This window comes from Erinaceus europaeus, chromosome 12, assembly GCF_950295315.1.
Source record: "Erinaceus europaeus chromosome 12, mEriEur2.1, whole genome shotgun sequence".
Classification (NCBI taxonomy): Eukaryota; Metazoa; Chordata; class Mammalia; order Eulipotyphla; family Erinaceidae; genus Erinaceus; species Erinaceus europaeus.
The window spans coordinates 81109232-81129913 of record NC_080173.1 but is presented as its reverse complement, the minus strand read 5'-3'; the positions used below and the strand labels follow the sequence as shown (position 1 = coordinate 81129913).

The window sequence follows — 20682 nt, the reverse complement described above, 5'->3', positions numbered from 1 at the left end:
TGTACTCCCAGCCTGTCTCTCTCTTTCCCTAGTGGGGCGGGGCTCTGAGGATGTGGGGCTCCAGGATACATTGGTGGGGTCATCTGCCCAGGGAAGTCTGGTTGGCATCATGGTAGCATCTGGAACCCTCTTATCTTGAGCAAGATGTTCCAGAGGTCCTTGGGCATCCAAGAAGAGACTGTGGGTGGAAACTATTTCTGATATGGTCAGAGAGGTGGTAGCCATATTTCCATGGCAGAAAAGGAGGTGTGCTCAGACTAGGGTCACTTCAGGAAATCACCACATGCTCTTTACCATCCCCAAGCTGGTTCGGGGGTCTTACGGTGGTTTTTGGGATAGGCCCACTGAAAGTTTGTTTTACTATGAGACAAGCATCTTTCCAGCTCAAAGTCTCCCTCAAGTATATGAGAAATAAGTGACGGTATTCACGGCGTAAAGCCACAGTAGAACTATGTGAGTAACAAATAACAGAATAGGGGCCAGGCGATGGTGCACCTGGTTGAGTGTACATACATATTACAATGCACAAAGACCCAGGTTCGAGTAGGTTTGAGCCACCAGTCCTCACCTACAGGGGAAAAGCTTTGCAAGTGGTGAATCAGTGCTGCAGGTGTCTCTCTGTTTCTCTCCCTCTCTATCATCCCCTTCTCTCTTGGCTTCTGGATGGTTCTATCCAATAAATAAAGATTTTTAAAAGTTAAAAAGAAAATATATATATATATATATATATAGCAGAATAGTTATACATACAAGCAACCTCTAAAGGCTGGCTGCCCAGAGCGTCAGTCTTACTCTCATTCAAGTGGCAATGACCAACCCATTATCAGTCTCTAACTGTAATGTCTAAGGAATACTCATTCCACACCAAATGGCGCTTAAGTTACCAGTCAGTCCCCTTTATCATGCACTTTGCTTGAATGCCTTCTGTAAGGGGACCTCAGATAGCCCACCTTGGGGCCAGGTGGTGGCACTCCTGGTTGAGTGCATACATTACAGTGTAAGGACCCAGGTTCAACTCAGTTCCTCAATCCCCAACTGCAGGGGGAAGCTTCAGGAACAGTGAAGCAGGGCTGCAGGTATCTCTCTTTTTCTCTCCCTATTTCCCCTTTCCTTCTCAATTTTTCTTTGCCTCTTTGACCTTCTGAACCTCATGAATCTCCTCCTTTAATTAGAAAGGATTCTCAGATAAAATTTCTTCAAATAAGAATTCTGTCCCCTTCTCATGCCTGAGGCTCCAAAGTCCCACATTCAATCCCCTGAACTGAGCTGAGCAGTGCTTTAGTTAAAAAAAGAAAAAAAAAAATCTGTCCCTTTCTCTCTCCTCCTCCTCCCACCCTTATGCCTATGACAAGGGTGATGTTTCTCTTGATTTTATCCCATAGCTCATATATCATCATTTGTTTTAGTGGGTTTTTTTCTGGGCTTTTTAAGGGGGAGGGATCGCTTCTACCTCATATTCTCACTCTTCACTTTGATCTTTGGTACCTGTCTTTTTGCAGGTGTGTATTTTCATCCAGTCACTGCACACTTCATCCTTCTGATCACTGTTGTGATGTTAGGTAGTTAACTTGAAATCTTCAGTTCTTCTTAACATGGGCCTGTGTGTGGCAAACTTTCCTCTTAGAGCTGTTTTTGCTGCATGCCACAGGATGTGATAGCTGGTCTGTTCATTCTTACTGCTCTCCATGTAATGTGTAAGTTCACTTTTGATTTCGTCAGTAACCCAAGTGTTATTCAAAAGCATACTGTCTAGTTTCTGTATTTCTAGGACATTTCTTTTTTTTTTTTTCCTTTTTGTGACTGATTTCTAAGTTCACAGCCTCATGGCCAGAAAAAATATATGATCTCAATATTCACATGGTTATTAAGACTGTCTTTGTGTCCAAGTATACATGGTCAATCCTCACGAATATTCCATGTACACTTAAGAAAAATGTATATTCATTTCTTTTGGGATGCAAGGTTCTGAATATTTGTTAAGTTTATCTCATCTATGACTTCATTTAAGGTTTCTATTTCCTTATTTATTCCCCCCCCCCCCCAAGATCTATGCCCTGCTGTGGAGGGGTGTTAAAAGTCTACTAGTATTACTGTGTTCCTATTGATGTCTCCTTTGAAGTCAGTTAATATCTGTTTTATGTACTTGGGTGGTCCATATATATTGATGATGGCTATGTCTTCTTGTTGAATGGATCCTCTGGCCAATATGTAGTATCCATCTCCATCTTTTATTGCCTTCTTTGTCTGAAAGTCTATTTTATCTGATAGCAGAGTATCTGTCCTTGCTTGTTTATCCACATCGTTGGCTTGGAACACCTTGCCCCATCCTGTCTCTCGGATCTTCTGTTTGTCTTTCCTTCAAATGTGTATTTCCTAGAGACATAGAATAGATGAGATATTGCTTTTTAATCCATTCAGCAACTCTGGATCTTTTAATTGGTGAATTTAGACCATGTACATTTAGGCTGATTACTAAAATATGCAGTTTATTTATAGTCATTTTGATTTTTGACTTGAAGTTGTTCTTGTTGGTTCTTTTCTTGTTTGTTCCAACTTGCCATTTTGTGTAGATGGTTTTTCTTTTTTAATTTTTCTCCTTTTGGATAGAGTCAGAGAAAAATTGTGGGGGGGGGAGAAAGAGGGAGAAACATAGAGAGAAGCACCTGCAACATTGCTTCACCACTTACAAAGCCTTCTTCCTGCAGATGGGGCCAGGGGCTTGAACTCAGGTCCTTCCACACTATAAAGTATGCACTCAACCAAGTGCGCCACCATCCGGTCCGGTGTGGATGGTTTTCAATACTGATGTTGCATATTGCATATCTGCTTCCTATTCATCTCTGTTATATTTTGTGTTGTGGTCACCATTAATATTATATTTGGTTTACAACATCTTCAATAGTTTATTTTAAGTTGGCCTTGATTTACCAAATATTTGGCTGTACTGCTTTATTTCTGCCCACTCCTTTACTCTCTCTTTTTTTCCTGTTGCTGCCTTCTGTCTTCCTCATTCCAGTCTACCACAGATCACTTTGCTTTACTAGAATTCCTTTGCTTCTTTTCATGTGGTAATCCTTTCAGGAATTCTTGCAAGGCGGGATTACTGGAGATGAATCCCTTCAGCTTCTGTATATTTGGGATTTTCATTTCTCTTCCCTAGTTGAAGGATAATACAATCCATGTCAACATACCACATCCTCCAGCAATTTGTCCAATCCCTTCACTATACATTTGTTCATCTTTTTTAAGGACCTGGAATGCACTTAGAATAACACTTTAAAATCTTAGTAAGACCAGATGACCTAATAACTTCATACCTGCACAATCCCATATTACATCACTTTCACCATACGGTCCCAGCACAGTACTCAACTCACATTCTTTGCTTGTGTAATTCTTTTTTTTAATTTATAAAATGGAAATATTGACAAGACTATAGGATAAAAGGGGTACATTTCCACACAGTGCTCACCCCCAGAGCTCCATATCCAATCCCCTCCCTTGATAGCTTCCCTATTCTTTATCCCTCTGGGAGTATGGACCCAGGATCATTATGGGATACAGAAGGTGAAAGGTCTGTCTTCTGTAATTGCTTCTCTGATAAGCACAGGTGTTGGCAGGTTGATGCATATTACTCCTAGCCTATCTCTCTCTTACCCTAGTAGGGCAGGGATCTGGGGAGGCGGGGCTCCAGGACACATGGTGGGGTCCTCTGCCCAAGGAAGTTGGGTTGGCATCATGGTATCATCTGGAACCTGGTGGCTGAAAAAGAGTTAAGATATAAGGCAGAACAAATTATTGACTAATCGTGAACCTAAAGGCAAGAATATTGCAGATGATGATATGGGGTCTCCATTTTGTAAAAAGCTAGTATGCCTGTTTTAGGTATATTCCAGAGGGCCCATGACTTTACTAGTTTTTGCCTGAGCCTGACATCTAATAAGCAGGTGGACCCAGGTTATTGTCTGGGGAGATGGGTGTCATAGTTAGAAAAAGGACTAGAAAGCTGGATCAGGGAAGAGAATAGCTCCCAAATATAGGGATAACATATAAATATTGTTAACTATAAATCCCACCAGTCTGATCTGGAGCCCATATTCAGCACAGGAGCCTATGTAGCCACTGCATCCCTGTAAGTCTGAGCTCACATTCTGTGGTCATGGCAAGAAACATTCCAGGCTGTACTAATTTCGGGACCTATCTTCCTCAGGTAGTAGGTAGAGTATGTTGCCAAACTTCCTTTGGAAAATGGAACATTCCCTACCACTGCTGATCCACACTGAGGGCTAGGTCTGATAGGGCCCACAAAGGAGTCCATTATGTTTTTCCCCATGGAGATGACCAGTGACAGTGGTGAGAGGGATCAGTTAGAGGTCTAGGTCCATAATGCCTGTGTGGGAATCACAGAACTCCCTGAGTAGGGCCCCAGCTGATGGGGTGGCCTGGTAGTGACTAAAGAGTCATCATTATTAAAGTATGCCAGTCTCTTGCCCTTATTCAGCTTTTGTAGTCCTCAGCTTTGGAGTGATTGAGGAACATGCACTAGAAGGTAGGCAAGGAGCATATCTAGGTCTAAGTAGGAACTATTTCATTAGGTACTTTAGTCTTTTGGGGTCTTTCTGCTTGCTTGCTTCAATTTATTGACTCACTGCAAACTATTGTGCGCTTTTGCTTTAAGGTATATATTTCCCCCCAACTTGTGGACACATAAGCCCTATCTCATGAGCCCTGGTCTGTATCTAGGTTTTGAGGTTCTGTTAAGAAGTACACCACTCAAAATGGAATTAAGGAGTTCTGTGAGCTAGGAAAGTTCTCACCAGAGTAATGAAGCTGAAGGGTTGACATTCCATGCCTGACGTCTTTGGACACAGTCCAAAGTGTAACATGCCAAGGTGGTACAGGTTACATTGCTTAGGTTGGATCAGTAGATGCAGTATCAGTTGGTATGAACTGCAAGAAGCATGCAGGAAAGTGAGCCCCACCCTAGAGGTTCCAGGCCTGGGGGAAATATGGACTATATAGAGAAAGGGAAAGGTTCCTGCTGTCTAAGGGTTTAAGAAGGCAATAGATAACTACTGCTATAATAATGCTTTTGGTGCTACTGTTGCAGAGGGCTGGGAAGATGGAGGGAGGCAACCAGAGTGGAGTCTCCGAATTCCTACTCCTTGGGCTTTCAGAGAATCTTAAAGAGCAGCAGGTCCTGTTTTGGATGTTTCTGGTCATGTACCTCGTCACAGTGGTGGGAAACATGCTCATCGCCCTGGCCATCGGCTCTCACTCCCGCCTGCACACCCCCATGTACTTCTTCCTGGCCAACCTCTCCTTCACTGATCTCTGCTTTGTCACCAACACAATCCCCAAGGCACTGGTGAACCTTCAGTCTGAGAACAAAGCCATCTCCTACGCAGGGTGTCTGACACAGCTCTACTTCCTGGTCTCCTTGGTGGCCCTGGACAACCTCATCCTGGCTGTGATGGCATATGACCGCTATGTGGCCATCTGCCGCCCCCTCCACTACACCACGGCCATGAGCCCTACTCTCTGTATTTTGCTCCTCTGCTTGTGTTGGGTATTCTCTGTCCTCTATGGTCTCATACATACCCTCCTCATGACTACAGTGACCTTCTGTGGGTCCCCAAAGATCCGATATATTTTCTGTGAGATGTATGTTCTACTGAGAATTGCATGTTCCGACACTCAGATCAATCATATAGTACTGATTGCCACAGGATCTGTCATCTTCCTCGCCCCATTTGCGTTCATGATCCTGTCCTACCTTTGCATTGTCAGAGCCATCCTCCGAATACCCTCAGCCACTAGCAAGTACAAAGCCTTCTCCACCTGTGCCTCCCATTTGGCAGTGGTCTCCCTCTTCTATGGGACACTTTGTATGGTCTATCTGAAACCCCTCAAAACCTACTCCCTGAAGGACTCTGTAGCCACGGTGATGTATGCTGTGGTGACCCCCATGATGAACCCTTTCATCTACAGCCTGAGGAACAAGGACATGCACAGGGCTCTGGGAGGACTCCTCCTAGGGAAGGCCTTCCAGAAGTTGACATGACTGATTTGGGGGGGCAGGCAGGAGGGAGAGCATGAAAGAGAAGACAGGGAATTTCCTTCATGAAATACAAGGCAAAGACTTATCTTGTGTGAATCTCACAAGTGATTAATATAGGTAGTTAATATGATATGATAACATAATTCTGACTCAAAGGGAAATCAAATATCTGGGAGGAAGAAAAGCCATTATATAACCCAGTATCACCTAGATGACAACAACCTTGGCCAAAAATAAGGCTATACGAACACAAACACTGCAATTTTGCAGAAGCAAATCATGACATGGGCACATTCCTAAACTTACACACATAAGCATAGTTATAGCCTAGCAGGTCATCCAGAGTTCTTAGCACACATACACTCATATTGTTCTGAATTCAGAACTTCACGAAGGAGCCTGCTGTCTCTGAATCACACATAAAGACACCGTGAGCTACCCCAACAAGAAGTAACTTGAGGAAGGCCTTCACTTCTTGATTCTCTGCGGGGCACAGCTCCCATTGCTTCAATGCTGACCCATATTGCCTCTAGACAAAGCCAGTGACAATCAGGTAGAAATGTTAAGAAATTGCTCTTTCACTCTGGGAATGTCTGTCACCTAGGTCTCAACAAGACTGCCACTTTTTATTATTTCCTGCATTCCTTTTCTCTGAGAGTTTGTCTTTCAGACATTTATCTCGTCTTTAATCTGTGCACCTCGCTTCTCATTTCCTCTTCATAGTCTTAAAACAAAATTCTTAAGCCCATCAGCATACATGCTCATAAGCAGAAGTAGTATAGAGACAGAAGAGAGGTGGTTACTTTTCCTTTTCCATTTATATAAAGTTCAAAAAAAATAATAACATGAACACAAGACCCTTATTTCATCAGATCAATTAGCTCGTGGATAATCCTCTCTCCAGACATAATGGCATCTTTGGTTTGCTCAAACCAGACTGTTCTCACTCACCATAAGATGCCTCCATTGCCTGGAAATGCTGCCACCACCCACTCCACTTCACCCAGAAACACATGCACCAGATCATTAAATTACTTGCTCTTGCATGATTTTGTTATCATTTTATTAGGAAAATTATATTTTACAAAACAGCTGTTATCACATGCGGTGCCCCCTCAAGAACGCCAGGGATCCTGACAGAGTCATCTCCTCTGGACCTCCATTCAGACTTCAAGGAAGCTGGGCAGGAGGACGAGAATGGGATGACGCATGCTCCCCCCGTTATTGTTGCAAATAATTATACTGTCACAATTGATTAATAGTGCTTTGGCAGTGCCTGGTGGGAATGGAGAGTCAGAAGCACCCCTTCTCCCTTACACAGGGGCATATTTGAAAGTTACATTATGAAAGTGGGGAAGGTGGGTCAGCATAGACGGACAAAAGAAGTCATGTTATGACCTGCCCCTCAAAGAAAGAATGCAGAGATTGAGGCCTCCCAGGTACAAGCTGACATATCGAAACAAAGAAAGATTAATAGTTAAACTTTACCCGATTTAGGTGAGCAGTGGTCCACGACTAGGCAAAGATCCGTTTGCCCCCCATAGAAGACTAATGATAGAAAGACCCCTCGGCAAAAGTCAAAAACAATTCTGGGTACGACCTCCCCTGAGAACAGGGCGATACTAAGTATTGTACCATTCTTTACAGAAATAGGGGAGTAACATGTAGCCTGCCAAAGCCACAAGACTATGATGCTTATTGCTACTTCCTTATGAACTAGTTGTTTAGGCAACCTGAATGTAACCTGAAAAAAGTATAAAAGCTAATGCAGTTTCACTATTAAAATGAGTCCAGATTCACCCTCCATATGAGTGTGGTGTTTTCTGTTCTCCCTTGCGCCGACTCCTGACCCACCGGGGAGGTCACCTTCCGAGACCCCTGACTCTACTGCTGCTCACCCGCTGTGGTGGTCCACGGCAATCACATGAGTACAATTTCTTTTCTCCCTGTGCTAGGTTTTGAGGACAGAAAATGGCTGTCATTTAGTAGCTCATCTCTAACATCTAGAGCAATGTGTGGAGTAATGAATTAATTTAACAGATAAGGTAAATATTGTAAGAAGTGGATAATGACACTGAGCCATTCTGAATCAAGAGCCCCCTTACTTACACTGACCCACAGACACTTCACCACAAATCACCCAGAATTTCTCTCCATATATCAGAATGCTACCCGATGTCAAGCTACTCTTGTTTAACACTAATCTGCCTAGACAATAATGCAATCATTTTTCCCTTAAAATTCAGCCCCCACACATGAGGGAGAGAATCCAAAGGTACACCACCATCAATAGCCAGAGTTGAACGGTGCTCTAGTCAATATATCAGGACTGATGTGAGGTGAGATTATATCAATGTGGAAATCTAGAGATCACAGAAAAGCAAAACAAGTGGAAAAAATTTCAATCTCTTGGATATACTTCCTGGCCCTACCAACCATGTATGTGCAGTGTGACTAACAGGCATTGAGGAGGAGGAATATTTCAGGATGAGGGAAACTTCTAACCTTGCAGAGAAACTTGTGCACTTACTGCAGGATATTCACCAAGATCCACAGAGTTTCAATCAGGCAAATAAACATGTTTTGGGACAATGGAAAGACATGTTGATATATCTACTAGTGAGAATGAGGATTTATCGTGAACTCTTGCTGAGTGGCCAGTTGTGCAAACTGCTGTGCGAGTGAGTCTACATCAAGACAAGCATCACAGCTGCTGCTACTGAGGAGACACAACTTTTATCTACTCTTCTCATTGCTCTAGATTTTATTTTTGTCAGATTTAAAATGACAACACTGACTTTCCCGTTTATCTCTCCAAGCGTCTAAGAATCTGAAATCTCCTTTGAGAATTTCTTCCAAATACAGAGGACTCTATTAAGAAATATTTTCAATAAAGAAATCAGACATAGTAAGCACTAATCAAGATATTTCTAGAAAGTTGAGTCATTCGTTGTTGTTTTCACTTTAGACAGTTTGAAGAGAAACCCCATATAGACACAATATAGAACCTCTATAATTATTTAAGCTTGGAAGAACTCTAATGCATGTGTTCTCTGCCTAACTTATCAAGTTTGTCTTTAGACATCTTCTAGGTTTTGACTCAGGAACATTCACCCACTTACTTATTATAAATATGTGGAAATAAAGCTTTGAATTTATTACCTGGGTCTATGCCATTCATTCTTGTACCTCTTTTAAAAAAATTTTTAATTATCTTTATTTGTTGGATAGAGACAGTCAGAAATAAAGAGGGGAGGGAAAGATGAAGAGGGAGAGAGACAGAGAGACACCTGCAGCACTGCTTCACCACTCGCAAAGCTTTTCCCCTGCAGGTGGGGACTGGGCCTTAAGCCCAAGTCCTTGCCCACTGTTGTATAATAGTACAATTATTGTTTCATAAATATCCCAGTAGCAGAGAAATAATTGCTCTATATTGCTACATTTAGAAACAGTAACTGAGTTACTTCCACATATCAAGAATTAATTTGGGCTCTACTCCCATTCTATAAGCACAATACAATCATTAACTCCTTCAGAGAGATTTTCCTGATATGTCCAGATAGATTTAACAACTGTCTTAGCTAGCTCCAAGATAACAGAATGAAAAGTATCTACAAAAATAAAACTGTGTTCTGACCAAAGTAGATAATGGATGAAAAGCTCTATAATCTAAGAGAAGGTGCGAAGTGCAAGGACTGGCATAAGAATCGTGGATCAAGTCCCCGGCTCCCCACCTGCAGGGAGGGTCACTTCACAAGCAGTGAAGCAGGTCTGCAGGTGTCTATCATTCTCTCCTCCTCTCTGTCTTCCCCTCCTTTCTCAATTTCTCTCTGTCCTATCCAACAACAATAACAACAGGGGCAACAAAATGGGAAAAAATGATCTCTGTGTGAGGGAGAAGATTCAAGAAATGGGGAGAATCAAACAAAAACCTGCACTTGTAAAGTTCTGTAAGACGTGATAAGGAATGCCATCAACATCCTATGAGGGAAAGTCTCTAAAGGGGGCCTAAGGGAAATTAAATGCTGGATTTACTTTGAGGGAATGTAACTCAGACTAACCTGAGGAGAGTGCATTACCATTACCAATCAGGGAAGCAGCAAACTCATACAGAAGGTTGTTTCTGTACTCCGAAGTGACAGATAATTGTATGTATTGAGGTTGTAGCAACAGGACTACAGAGTAGTTATAGTAGAGGAATGTGGTCACTTAATACTCACTTAAATGGTTTAACCAAATCAAGATTTCTTTAATTTGGCTTAACCAAACTAAGTCTCTAGATATAAACATTTTCTTCCACATGGAATATAGTGGGTTGCAGCAATCAATGTCCAAGCTACAACAATTATTTTTAATATAAGAGTATGATTTTCAAATCACACTGTGAAAATATAAGAGAGTATATAAACTAAAATTTCAGAAGGACAACAGATTGCACATGAGGTGAGTAAAACTGGCTATTTTATACAGGAAGCTATTTTCTATACCAGGGCACAGACTGAGGCAGACAATTTATTCTAAATGACAATAACATACCAGGTTAGGAAGACAGTAAAGTAGTTATGCAAAAAGACTTTCATGGAGGATGTATGAAAGGACCTAGGTTCAATCCCCAGCACTACCATAAGCCAGAGCAGAGCAGTACTCTGAGATATTGTGTATGTGTGTGTGTGTAACTAAAAAATAAAATTAAAAATATTTACATAAAAAATAGCACATCAAGGTTTGCAGCAGCCATATATTACTAGAATAACAAAATAAAAACTAGGAAATACAAAAATAACTGGCTTTTCTCATGGACTATTTGCTGAATCTGGTAAAATTCTAAGAAGCTAGCTGAATCTTCCCAAATTCACAGCAAAATGCCCTGCAACCTTTCAGGACTAAGAATCACAGAATCATTAAAAATGGTTTTCTTCAAATACATGACCAACATCTGCAGTCCCAGGGAGAAAGAACTTTTAAAAGACAAGCAAGAAAACCTCTTAAAAGAAGCTTCCATTATCTTTTAGAGCTGAGGATCTCACTAGGTTCTCAAAAGACTGGAAAGAGCACAGTCTAGGAAGCTTCCACATACTACAACCCAACACTCTATCCCTATTTCCCCCACTCAATTTCTTCCTTTCTTTCTTTCTTTTTTTTTTTTTTTTTTGCCTCCAGGGTTATTGCTGGGGTTTAGTGCCTGCACCACAAATCCACTGCTCCTGGAGGCTATTTTTTCCCTTTTGTTGCCCTTGTTGTTTTATCTTGTTGTGGTCATTATTGCTGTTATTGATGTCATGCAAAAACCTGGGATGATTACCCTGGTCCTTGCACTTTGTGCCATGTGCGCTTAACCCACTGCGCTACCACCCAACCCCCCCCCCATTCAATTTCTATCTTTCCTAGTAAGGGAGGGGGAAAAAGAAAAGAAATAGAAAGGAAAAAATGACCATTGGGAGCAGTGGATTCATTATGAAAGCAAGCCTCAGGGATAACTCTTGTGCCGATAAACAAATAAATATTAAACTGTTATGGAAGTCTCTGGAAAAATGCTATCTGAAGCTCTAGACACACTGCTAGGAGAGACACTGACAAAATAGGAATTTGCTCCAGAGCTTCGGAGGCTTGGGGAAGGCCATTTGCAACAGGAGCACCAGCATAATGACCTGCCCTGTGGTTGAGACGCCACAACCCATTTCCAGAGCCACCCAACTGTAAATGTATGGGGGAGGATTGGCAGATGCTCCCAAGAGTCCCAGCTGCCACAGCCTCCCCTCCATGTATTCAAGACGGTCAGTATTCCTGCCTCAAACTCCTAACCTCCACAGTGCCCCTGCCACGGCCTACTGGCACTCATGGAGTAACTGGCTGGCCTTCCTTCAACCTGGCCACTGGTGGTGGACTGCCCCAGGACTCACCACTACTGTGCAGCATCCTCTACAGTTCTGTTTGATGGCTGTGGGGAGGGAGTGACCAGCTACTCTCAACCATAATCGCCACAACCTTAACTCCAAGTCCTGCCTGCAGAGTTGACTACCATACTCGTGTCCCTGGTCTTCACATCACCTACTCTACACCCTCCACACATTCATAGAGGGTCTCAACAGGCACTCTCTGGACCGAGTCACTATGATATATTCCAGCAGGTCATATGTTGTTAAAATTCGGTGGCTCTAGCCAGGCTGGCTTCATGGGCGGGTAACAGAGACTCGGAGACAACGGCTGGGCAGGGAAGCTGTATTTCTTTATTCAGGAACAACGATTCATAAACTAAGACAAACTAATCACCAAACAGAACTCTGCTGTCTCTTTGCGGCGGTGCACGCACTCTCTCTTACTCCGGAACTCAGGAACCCAGGAACTCTCTTACTCTGAAACTCACGAACTCTGCAACTCTGTCACTCGGGAACTCTGGCGGGGTCCCTAGGGGCGGGGCCAAGCGGGCCCGCGAAATTAACTGGACTGATCTAATTCTCTTGGCGGGGGAGAACTAGAACCCAATGTAAAGCATACAACAGTCATAAATCACCACAGCCTCACCTCCAGACATCCCTAGGGGAGGATCTTCAGGCTCTGCCCAGCAAGAAGGGAGAAGACAGGGCCCCATGTAAGGACACTCTCATAAGAATAGCAAAACACCCTCAACAGCATTCCCAAAAGGACAAAATGGAATAACAAAATAGACTTAAAAGACCTCCAACAGAAAAATACCCTACCTCCAGATATAATTAAGATTTGAGGGAATGGTAATGGGTTTTTCAGATGAACAGTTTTAAGAGTTCATAACTACTAGAGCAGTCCTACCATAATAATAAAAGGATTTATAAAAAAGGAAAGGAAACCCATTTAAAAATATTAATATATCTTAAAAACATAAGATACGAAATGAAGGAGTAATAAAAGGGACATTTAGAAGAGTTTGTAGGCCTAATATACTAGACCTAAGTTTTTTAGTATGATGAAAACAAAAATACTGAGAAGAAACAAACACAAAGAGACTTATGGAACCCAATAAATAGATAAAAGGCGCGTGTCGGGGGGTTGGACTGTAGCGCAGCAGGTTAAGTGCACATGGCACAAAGCACAAGGGCCACCATAAGGATCCCGGTTTGAACCCCCGGCTCCCCACCTGCAGGAGGTCACTTCGAAGGCAGTGAAGAGGTCTGCAAGTGTCTATCTTTCCCCCTCTCTGTCTTCCCCTCCTCTCTCCATTTCTCTCTGTCCTATCCAACAACAACAGCTATGACAACAATAACAACTACAACAAGGACAACAATATGGGGGAATTGACCTCCACAAGCAGTGGATTCGTAATGCAGCCACCGAGCCCCAGCAGTAACCCTGGAGGAAAAAAAAAAAAGAAGGAAGTTGCGGAGATAAATTGCATGAACGCAAAAGATTATGGCAATAAGCCTTTATACACATAATTGCACTAAACATCAATAACCTGAACATGAATTAAAAGTCACAGAGTGTCAAAAATAAAAAAAAAAAAGTCAGAGTGTCAAGATGGATTAGGAAATAAAATCCAACACTCTGAGCACTGTGCCACATCCCAGGTCAAGAAACAAAACCCAACCTCTGCTATCTAAGGAGACCTATTTGAATTTCAGCAATAAACAGGGGCTCAAAATAAAATGTTGGAAAACAATCATACAAGTAAGTAAGGTAAAGGGGGGAGAGGGACACAATGATTATTATTTCAAGCAAAATATACTTCAATACTAAAGAGTCAACAGGTTACAGGGGAGGGTACTATGTAATGACTAAACAATCAAGTGTTGGTTTACTCTTTGTAAACACAATTAATTTCCCAAGACCCTTGCTTATAAGTATTAACATTGCAACAATTATCCAGGTTTACCTCACAAGCCACTTTGGGATTGCCTCCCTAGGCTCTCCTAAATTTATAAATAGACCTAATGTAGTTCCAGTTCAATTCATTCCCTTGCGAGTTTGATATACAGCCATCCATTCTCAGATCCCCCTTCTCACTTGAGTATAAACAACCTTTAACTCTGTCTCCTCTTTGGCAAGGACTGATTATCCAGTCGCCTATTGCCCTGATGCCCAACTTTAGACAAGAGGACATATCATCAAGCCCTATTTAGAAGCAATGTCAGGCCTTTAATGCTGACAGAATTATCATCCAATTTCAGATGAAAATGTAAGCAACGAAATCAGGGAACACCAGCACAGAGTAGTTGGTAAGGTATAGACATTTCTGGTTCACTCTCTCACTTTTCTCCCTTCCTTTTATTTATTGAGAAGATGTTTATGTTGTTTATAAAAGACTTGTTTCAGGGACACAACTGCACACACACCCCCAAATATGTGTTACATACCTAGTGCACTGCCATTACTTACCCTCACACAGGCACCCAAACATATTATTCCTTAGTATTTGACAGTCATATAACAATCTTTTCAAATTTTTTGAACACTGTGTGGTTTTCAAATTACTACCATACACTTCATTGTACATGATTCTCAAACCTTCATGAAAGACTTTAAAGATGAGATTAGGAGATTCAGAGATTGTACAGACTCCTGAAGTCCGTGCAACTAGGACTGAACACAAAATGGCCAGCTTTATAGCATCGGGGTCTGTAATATTGTTAGGTCCTGTCTCACATTCTCTCCATCTCTTTACTTTCAGTCCATGTTTGTCATTATGCCTTAAATGAGTCTCTTGAAACAGCATATACTTGTGTTTTGCTTTTGAACCCACCCCACAATACTTTTTTAAGGGAAGTCTAGTGGTGGAAACGTCTTTGCTTTTCTGTGAAGCTTTTTATTTATCTCTCCTATATAAAAAAGAAACTTGCACAATATAATATTCTTAGATGTCAAATTTTTATATTTAAACATTTTTAGTAACTCATTCCACTCTCTCCTGGCCTGTAGAGTGGCTGCTGAGATGCCTGATAAAAACCTGATGGGAATACCTTACAAATGCCAACTTTTTCCACAGCTTCCTTTAGCATTGTTTCTTTGCCTTAGAATTTTAGATAATTTCACTATTATGTCATTATACAGGTCTCCATGCATTTAGTTAGTTAGTTGTTCTGTTAGTTTCATGGACTAACATATTCAGTTCCTCCACTTCAGTTTAGGAAGCTTCCAGCATTTCCCCATATCTCTCTCTCTTTATCCCCCTTCCATATATCCGTTAACCTTGCTTCTGTTCCTAATGTAATAGGGTAGTTCTCATATTTCTTTTTTTTCAAAGATTTTATTTATTTATTAATGAGAAAGATAGAAGAGAGAGAGAGAGACAGAGCCAGACATCACTCTGGTACATGTGCTGCCGGGGATTGAACTCAAAACCTCATGCTTGAGAGCCTAGTGCCCTAGCCACTGCACCACCTCCTGGACCACTCTCATATTTCTTAATGCAAAAGATTATCTTGAATATATGTCTAACAATCTGCATCTTTCCCTTAGAGCCATTTTCAGAGTCTTAAAATCATAATTTCTATCCACTTTCGTGCTGAAAGTCAGGTGACTACTCAACTATATTTGTCTACTTAGTTGTCAAAACTGTCACACAAAAGCATTATTTCTTGGGAGTGGAACTGTCTCCTTTGAGAGATGCAGTGCCCTCCTGCCATGAATACCATGAATTAATTTTTAAAGTTATTTTTCATAGATTATTTTATGTTGTTGCTATATTACCACCAGGGTTATTACTGCACAATGAAGCCACTACTCCTGGAGGCCATTTTTGCTTCCCCTCCCCCTTTCTTTTTACTTGATCGTATAGAGAGAAATTGAGAGGGGAAGGGGGAGAGGAAGAGTGACACCTGTGGCCCTGCTTCACTGCCCATGAAGATTGCCCCCTGCATGTGGGAACCAGGTGTCTGAACTCAGGTCGTTGTGCACCATAATATGTGTAATCAACCAGTTGTGCCACCACCTGGCCCCCTAAAGAGTATTTTCTATACAAGGAAATTATTCATCTGATTACACAGAAAAATGTATACCATCAGGTTTACCATCTTTTTTCCTGCAATGCCCTTTGCCCACTACCTGATAAGACTGAATTTTATGTGTAGGTGCTTCATGCATCAACTAAAAGATACAAAAATAAAGATAGGTGATTTAACTCTATAAAAAAAGTTGACATAAATTTGATGTAATGTATGTGTATGTTTTTCTCTATTTAAATTTTATTAAATATATATATAAAATTTTCAGAAGACAAAAACACAAGTCAGGTTTAGTCAAGCTTTACCAAAATATAAATGACATACCAAATGGTATGATTTTTAAAGTGTACCACACAAATTACTTTTACCATGAGTACATCTGAAATTTCCTAAGATACAAAATACAGATCTGACATGTCCCCAAAGTTATTACACAGATGTCCCACTCTGCTCATTAGAGAATGAAAACTTTTTCACAGTAACGCATTCAATGGCTCCGTTTCTAAAGTTTCTGCCGAATTCCATTGATCTCTTCATTCCAGCACCAGTACCATGTGACTTGAGTGTCCATTATACTTGAGAGAGGAAATGTCTCCTTTCTTTTATCAGAATTTACCTAAGTTATTTTCATGCTTATTTTTAGAAGAAATTTAGATGCATTGTTCTTTCTTAAACTCTCGATCAAAATTTTGACCTGAAAAGGTTAAATTGCAGGGGGTGAGGGGAGGCCAGTGGTGCACCTGGTTAAGTGCACATGCTACATAAGGACCCGGGTTCAAAGCCCCTGCTCCCCACCTGCAGGGGGGAAGCTACACAAGTAGTGAAGAAAGCACTGCTGGTTTCTCTCTCTCTCTAGCTACCCATCTGTCTTCCCCTCCCCTCTCAAATTCTTTATATATCAAATTAGAAAATAAACTAATAAATAAAGTCAAGCACTTTTTAAAAAAGAGGTTAAGGATGGAGATAGATACCATCATGGTTATGCAAAGAGTCACTCATGCCTGAGGGTCCAAAGTCCCAGATTCAATTCCCCGAACCACCACAAACCAGAGCTAAGCATGCTCTGGTAAAAAAAAAAAAAAAAAAAAAAAAAAAAGGACGGAAAACCTAAAAAAGAGATTAAATTTTATAATAATTTATATTAATTTCATATTAATTAATTTGCAAAATCATCTTTTATTTGGAGTCCGGTGTGTCTATCCACATGTGCTGCATCATCCTCATTAATATACTGGTGCACGGATTTCTTTGTTGATAATGTGGATAGGACTTCCTCCTATTTTATTTATTCTATTTTAGCCTTTTATTTCTGATCCTTGCATTATTATTATTATTATTACTATCATCATCATCATCATTATTATTTTGCCACCAGGGTTACTGCTGGGACTATGAATCCACCACTCCTGGAGGCCATGTTCCCCCTTTTTTTCTTTATATTTTATTTTTATTTGACAGGACAGAGAGAAATTGAGAGAGAAGGTAGATAGAGAAGGAAAGAGAAAGACAGATACCTTCAGACCTGCTTCACCACTCTTAAAGCATCCTTCCTGCAGGTAGGGAGCAGAGGGCTCAAACCCAGATCCTTGTGCATGGTGATATGTGTGCTTAACCAAGTGTGCCAACCACCCCTTTGGCTCCCATGATTATTGTTTTCATATGAACAGGCAATGCTTGTTGCGTGTTCACTGCATGCAACTCTTCATACTTATATTTTATTACTTAATTTTATCTATGTTAGTTCATCTTTAAAATGAAGAAACAGAATAAAGAGTTCAGGTAATTTGCTTAACATTTCACAGCTAGAGAATGGCATCACTCAGATTTAATCCCAGCATTCTAGCAATAAGTCTTACTCTCTCTTGCACAAAACTTATGAAAGCACTATTAGTTCAGGGTCTATCCATCATGTGATTGGCTACTTTCCTGAAATTTATTTTATTTCTAATGACATTTCAGCTTATTGTCTTCAGTTTCTAAGATGTATCATTCCAGAAGCAAATAATATTTTGTTTTTCATTCAAATATTACTTAACCCTTTTTATAATATTTATTTACTATAATGTGGACAAATACCTTAAAAATGTTTAGATACCTGTACAATATCACAATATTTAATATTAATACTAATATTTAAGAGTATTGTAAAATGGCAGGATGTAAAATAAGACAGGATTTCTGCAGAACTGAGTAGGACATATTAGAGGTTGTTAGAATAGTCAAAGTTGCATCATTTCCATGTTGTACAGGTCTCTGTACCACTTATAGACAAAAATTATAAAAGCTAGCCTAAGATCTTTCATTCCGAGGAAAACAGCTGACTTGCTCACCTACTCAGTTGTGTGTACCTAGTAATGCTTTGGGTGCTACTGTTGCAGAAGGCTGGGAAGATGGAGGGAGGCAACCAGAGTGGAGTCTCCGAATTCCTACTCCTTGGGCTTTCAGAGAATCTTAAAGAGCAGCAGGTCCTGTTTTGGATGTTTCTGGTCATGTACCTCATCACAGTGGTGGGAAACATGCTCATCGCCCTGGCCATCGGCTCTCACTCCCGCCTGCACACCCCCATGTACTTCTTCCTGGCCAACCTCTCCTTCACTGATCTCTGCTTTGTCACCAACACAATCCCCAAGGCACTGGTGAACCTTCAGTCTGAGAACAAAGCCATCTCCTACGCAGGGTGTCTGACACAGCTCTACTTCCTAGTCTCCTTGGTTACCCTAGACAATTTCATCTTGGCAGCAATGGCGTATGACCGCTATGTGGCCATCTGCCGCCCCCTCCACTATGTCACAATCATGAACCCTGAGCTCTGTTTGTTGCTCCTCACCTTGTGCTGGATTCTCTCTTTTCTCTATGGCCTTACCCTTACCCTCCTCATGACCACAGTGACCTTTTGTGAGTCCCCAAGGATCCACTACATCTTCTGTGAGATGTATGTTCTGCTGAGGCTCACCTGTTCCAACATTCAGATTATTCTTGTAGTGATGATTACCACAGGCTGCTTCATATTCTTCACCCCCTTAGGGATCATGATCTTGTCCTACGTCTGGATTTCCAGAGCCATCCTCCGAATACCCTCAGCCGCTAGTAAGTACAAAGCCTTTTCCACCTGTGCCTCCCATTTGGCAGTGGTCTCCCTCTTCTATGGGACACTTTGTATGGTCTATCTGAAACCCCTCAAAACCTACTCCCTGAAGGACTCTGTAGCCACTGTGATGTATGCTGTGGTGACTCCCATGATGAACCCTTTCATCTACAGCCTGAGGAACAAGGACATGCACAGGGCTCTGGGAGGACTCCTCCTAGGGAAGGCCTTCCAGAAGTTGACATGAGGTAGCCTGGGGGAATAAAGAAGATATTGGGAAATTCCTCCACTATGTGTATGGTGCTTTCTTGCATGGTATACAGAGTTATTAAGACATAGGTCCACTGCACAGCCAAAGAAACTGTCACACAAACAAAGAGACCCCTCACAGAATGGGAGAAGATCTTCATATATCATACATCAGACAAGAGACTAATAACCAAAATATACAAAGAGCTCAGCAAACTCAGCAACAAAAAAGCAAAGGACCCCATCCAAAAATGGGCAGAGGATATGAACAGAATATTCACTAAAGAAGATATCCAAAAGGCTAACAAACACATGAAAAGTTGCTCCAGGTCACTGACTGTCAGAGAAATGCTAATAAAGACAACATTGAGATACCACCTCACCCCTGTGAGAATGGCATACATCAAAAAGGACAGCAGCAACAAATGCTGGAGAGGCTGTGGAGACAGAGAAACCCTTCTGCACTGCTGGTGGGAATGTAAACTGGTCCAGCCTCTCTGGACAGCAGTCTGGAGAACTCTCACAAGGCTAGACATGGACCTTCCATATGACTCAGTAATTCCTCTCCTAGGGATATACCCCAAGGATTCCATAATACCCAAGAAGAAATGTGTATACCTATGTTCATAGCAGCACAATTCGTAATAGCTAAAACCTGGAAGCAATCCAGGTGCCCAACAACAGAAGAGTGGCTGAGAAAGTTGTGGTAGATATACACAATGGAATACTATGCGGCTATTAAGAACAATGAGCCCACCTTCTCTGACCCATCTTGGATGGAGCTAGAAGGAATTATGTTAAGTGAGCTAAGTCAGAAAGATAGAGATAATTATGGGATGATCCCACTCATAACAGAAGTTGAGAAAGAATAACAGAAAGGGAAACTCAAAGCAGGATTTGACTGAATTTGGAGTAGGGCACCAAAGTAAAAACCCTGGGCTGAGGGTGAGGGTGGATGTTCAGCTTCATGGGGTTGGGGGGGAGGGGAGGAGAGATGAGATGGGACAGTCTTTTGGTGGTGGGAATGGTGTTTATGTACACTCCTATCAATTTGTAGTCATATAAATCACTATTTAATTAATATGAGAGGGGAAAAATTGATTGAATGTCTCAAACTTTTAAAATCAGAGTCTTTTTAATACATAGGCTGAGTCTTTGATATGTTGACTCTCTTAAAAGCTTAGTCCAGGGAAAACAGAAGCAACTGGTGGCACAGCTATATAATAATGTCAAAGAACATAAATTACGATGATGTTGTGCATGATACAGCAAATCCTAACAAAGGGATATTTCAAAGTTAACGCAATTGCCAAATAATGTGATTATAGCAATAACTATCTACTGTTTTCTTTTTTTTAAAATATTTATTTTAT

At 41.3% G+C, this 20682-nt stretch overlaps 2 protein-coding genes across 2 annotated transcripts; both read left to right on the top strand.

Moving 5' to 3' along the window:
- Window positions 1–5095: 5095 nt before the first annotated feature.
- On the top strand, window positions 5096–6064 carry LOC103111523 (olfactory receptor 1D2). Its single transcript, XM_007520811.2, has one exon. It carries the CDS (start codon window positions 5123–5125, stop codon window positions 6062–6064), a length of 942 nt encoding a protein of 313 aa, XP_007520873.2. The 5' UTR covers window positions 5096–5122.
- Window positions 6065–18365: 12301 nt separating this feature from the next.
- On the top strand, window positions 18366–19307 carry LOC132541743 (olfactory receptor 1D2-like). Its single transcript, XM_060202451.1, has one exon. It carries the CDS (start codon window positions 18366–18368, stop codon window positions 19305–19307), a length of 942 nt encoding a protein of 313 aa, XP_060058434.1.
- Window positions 19308–20682: the final 1375 nt, after the last annotated feature.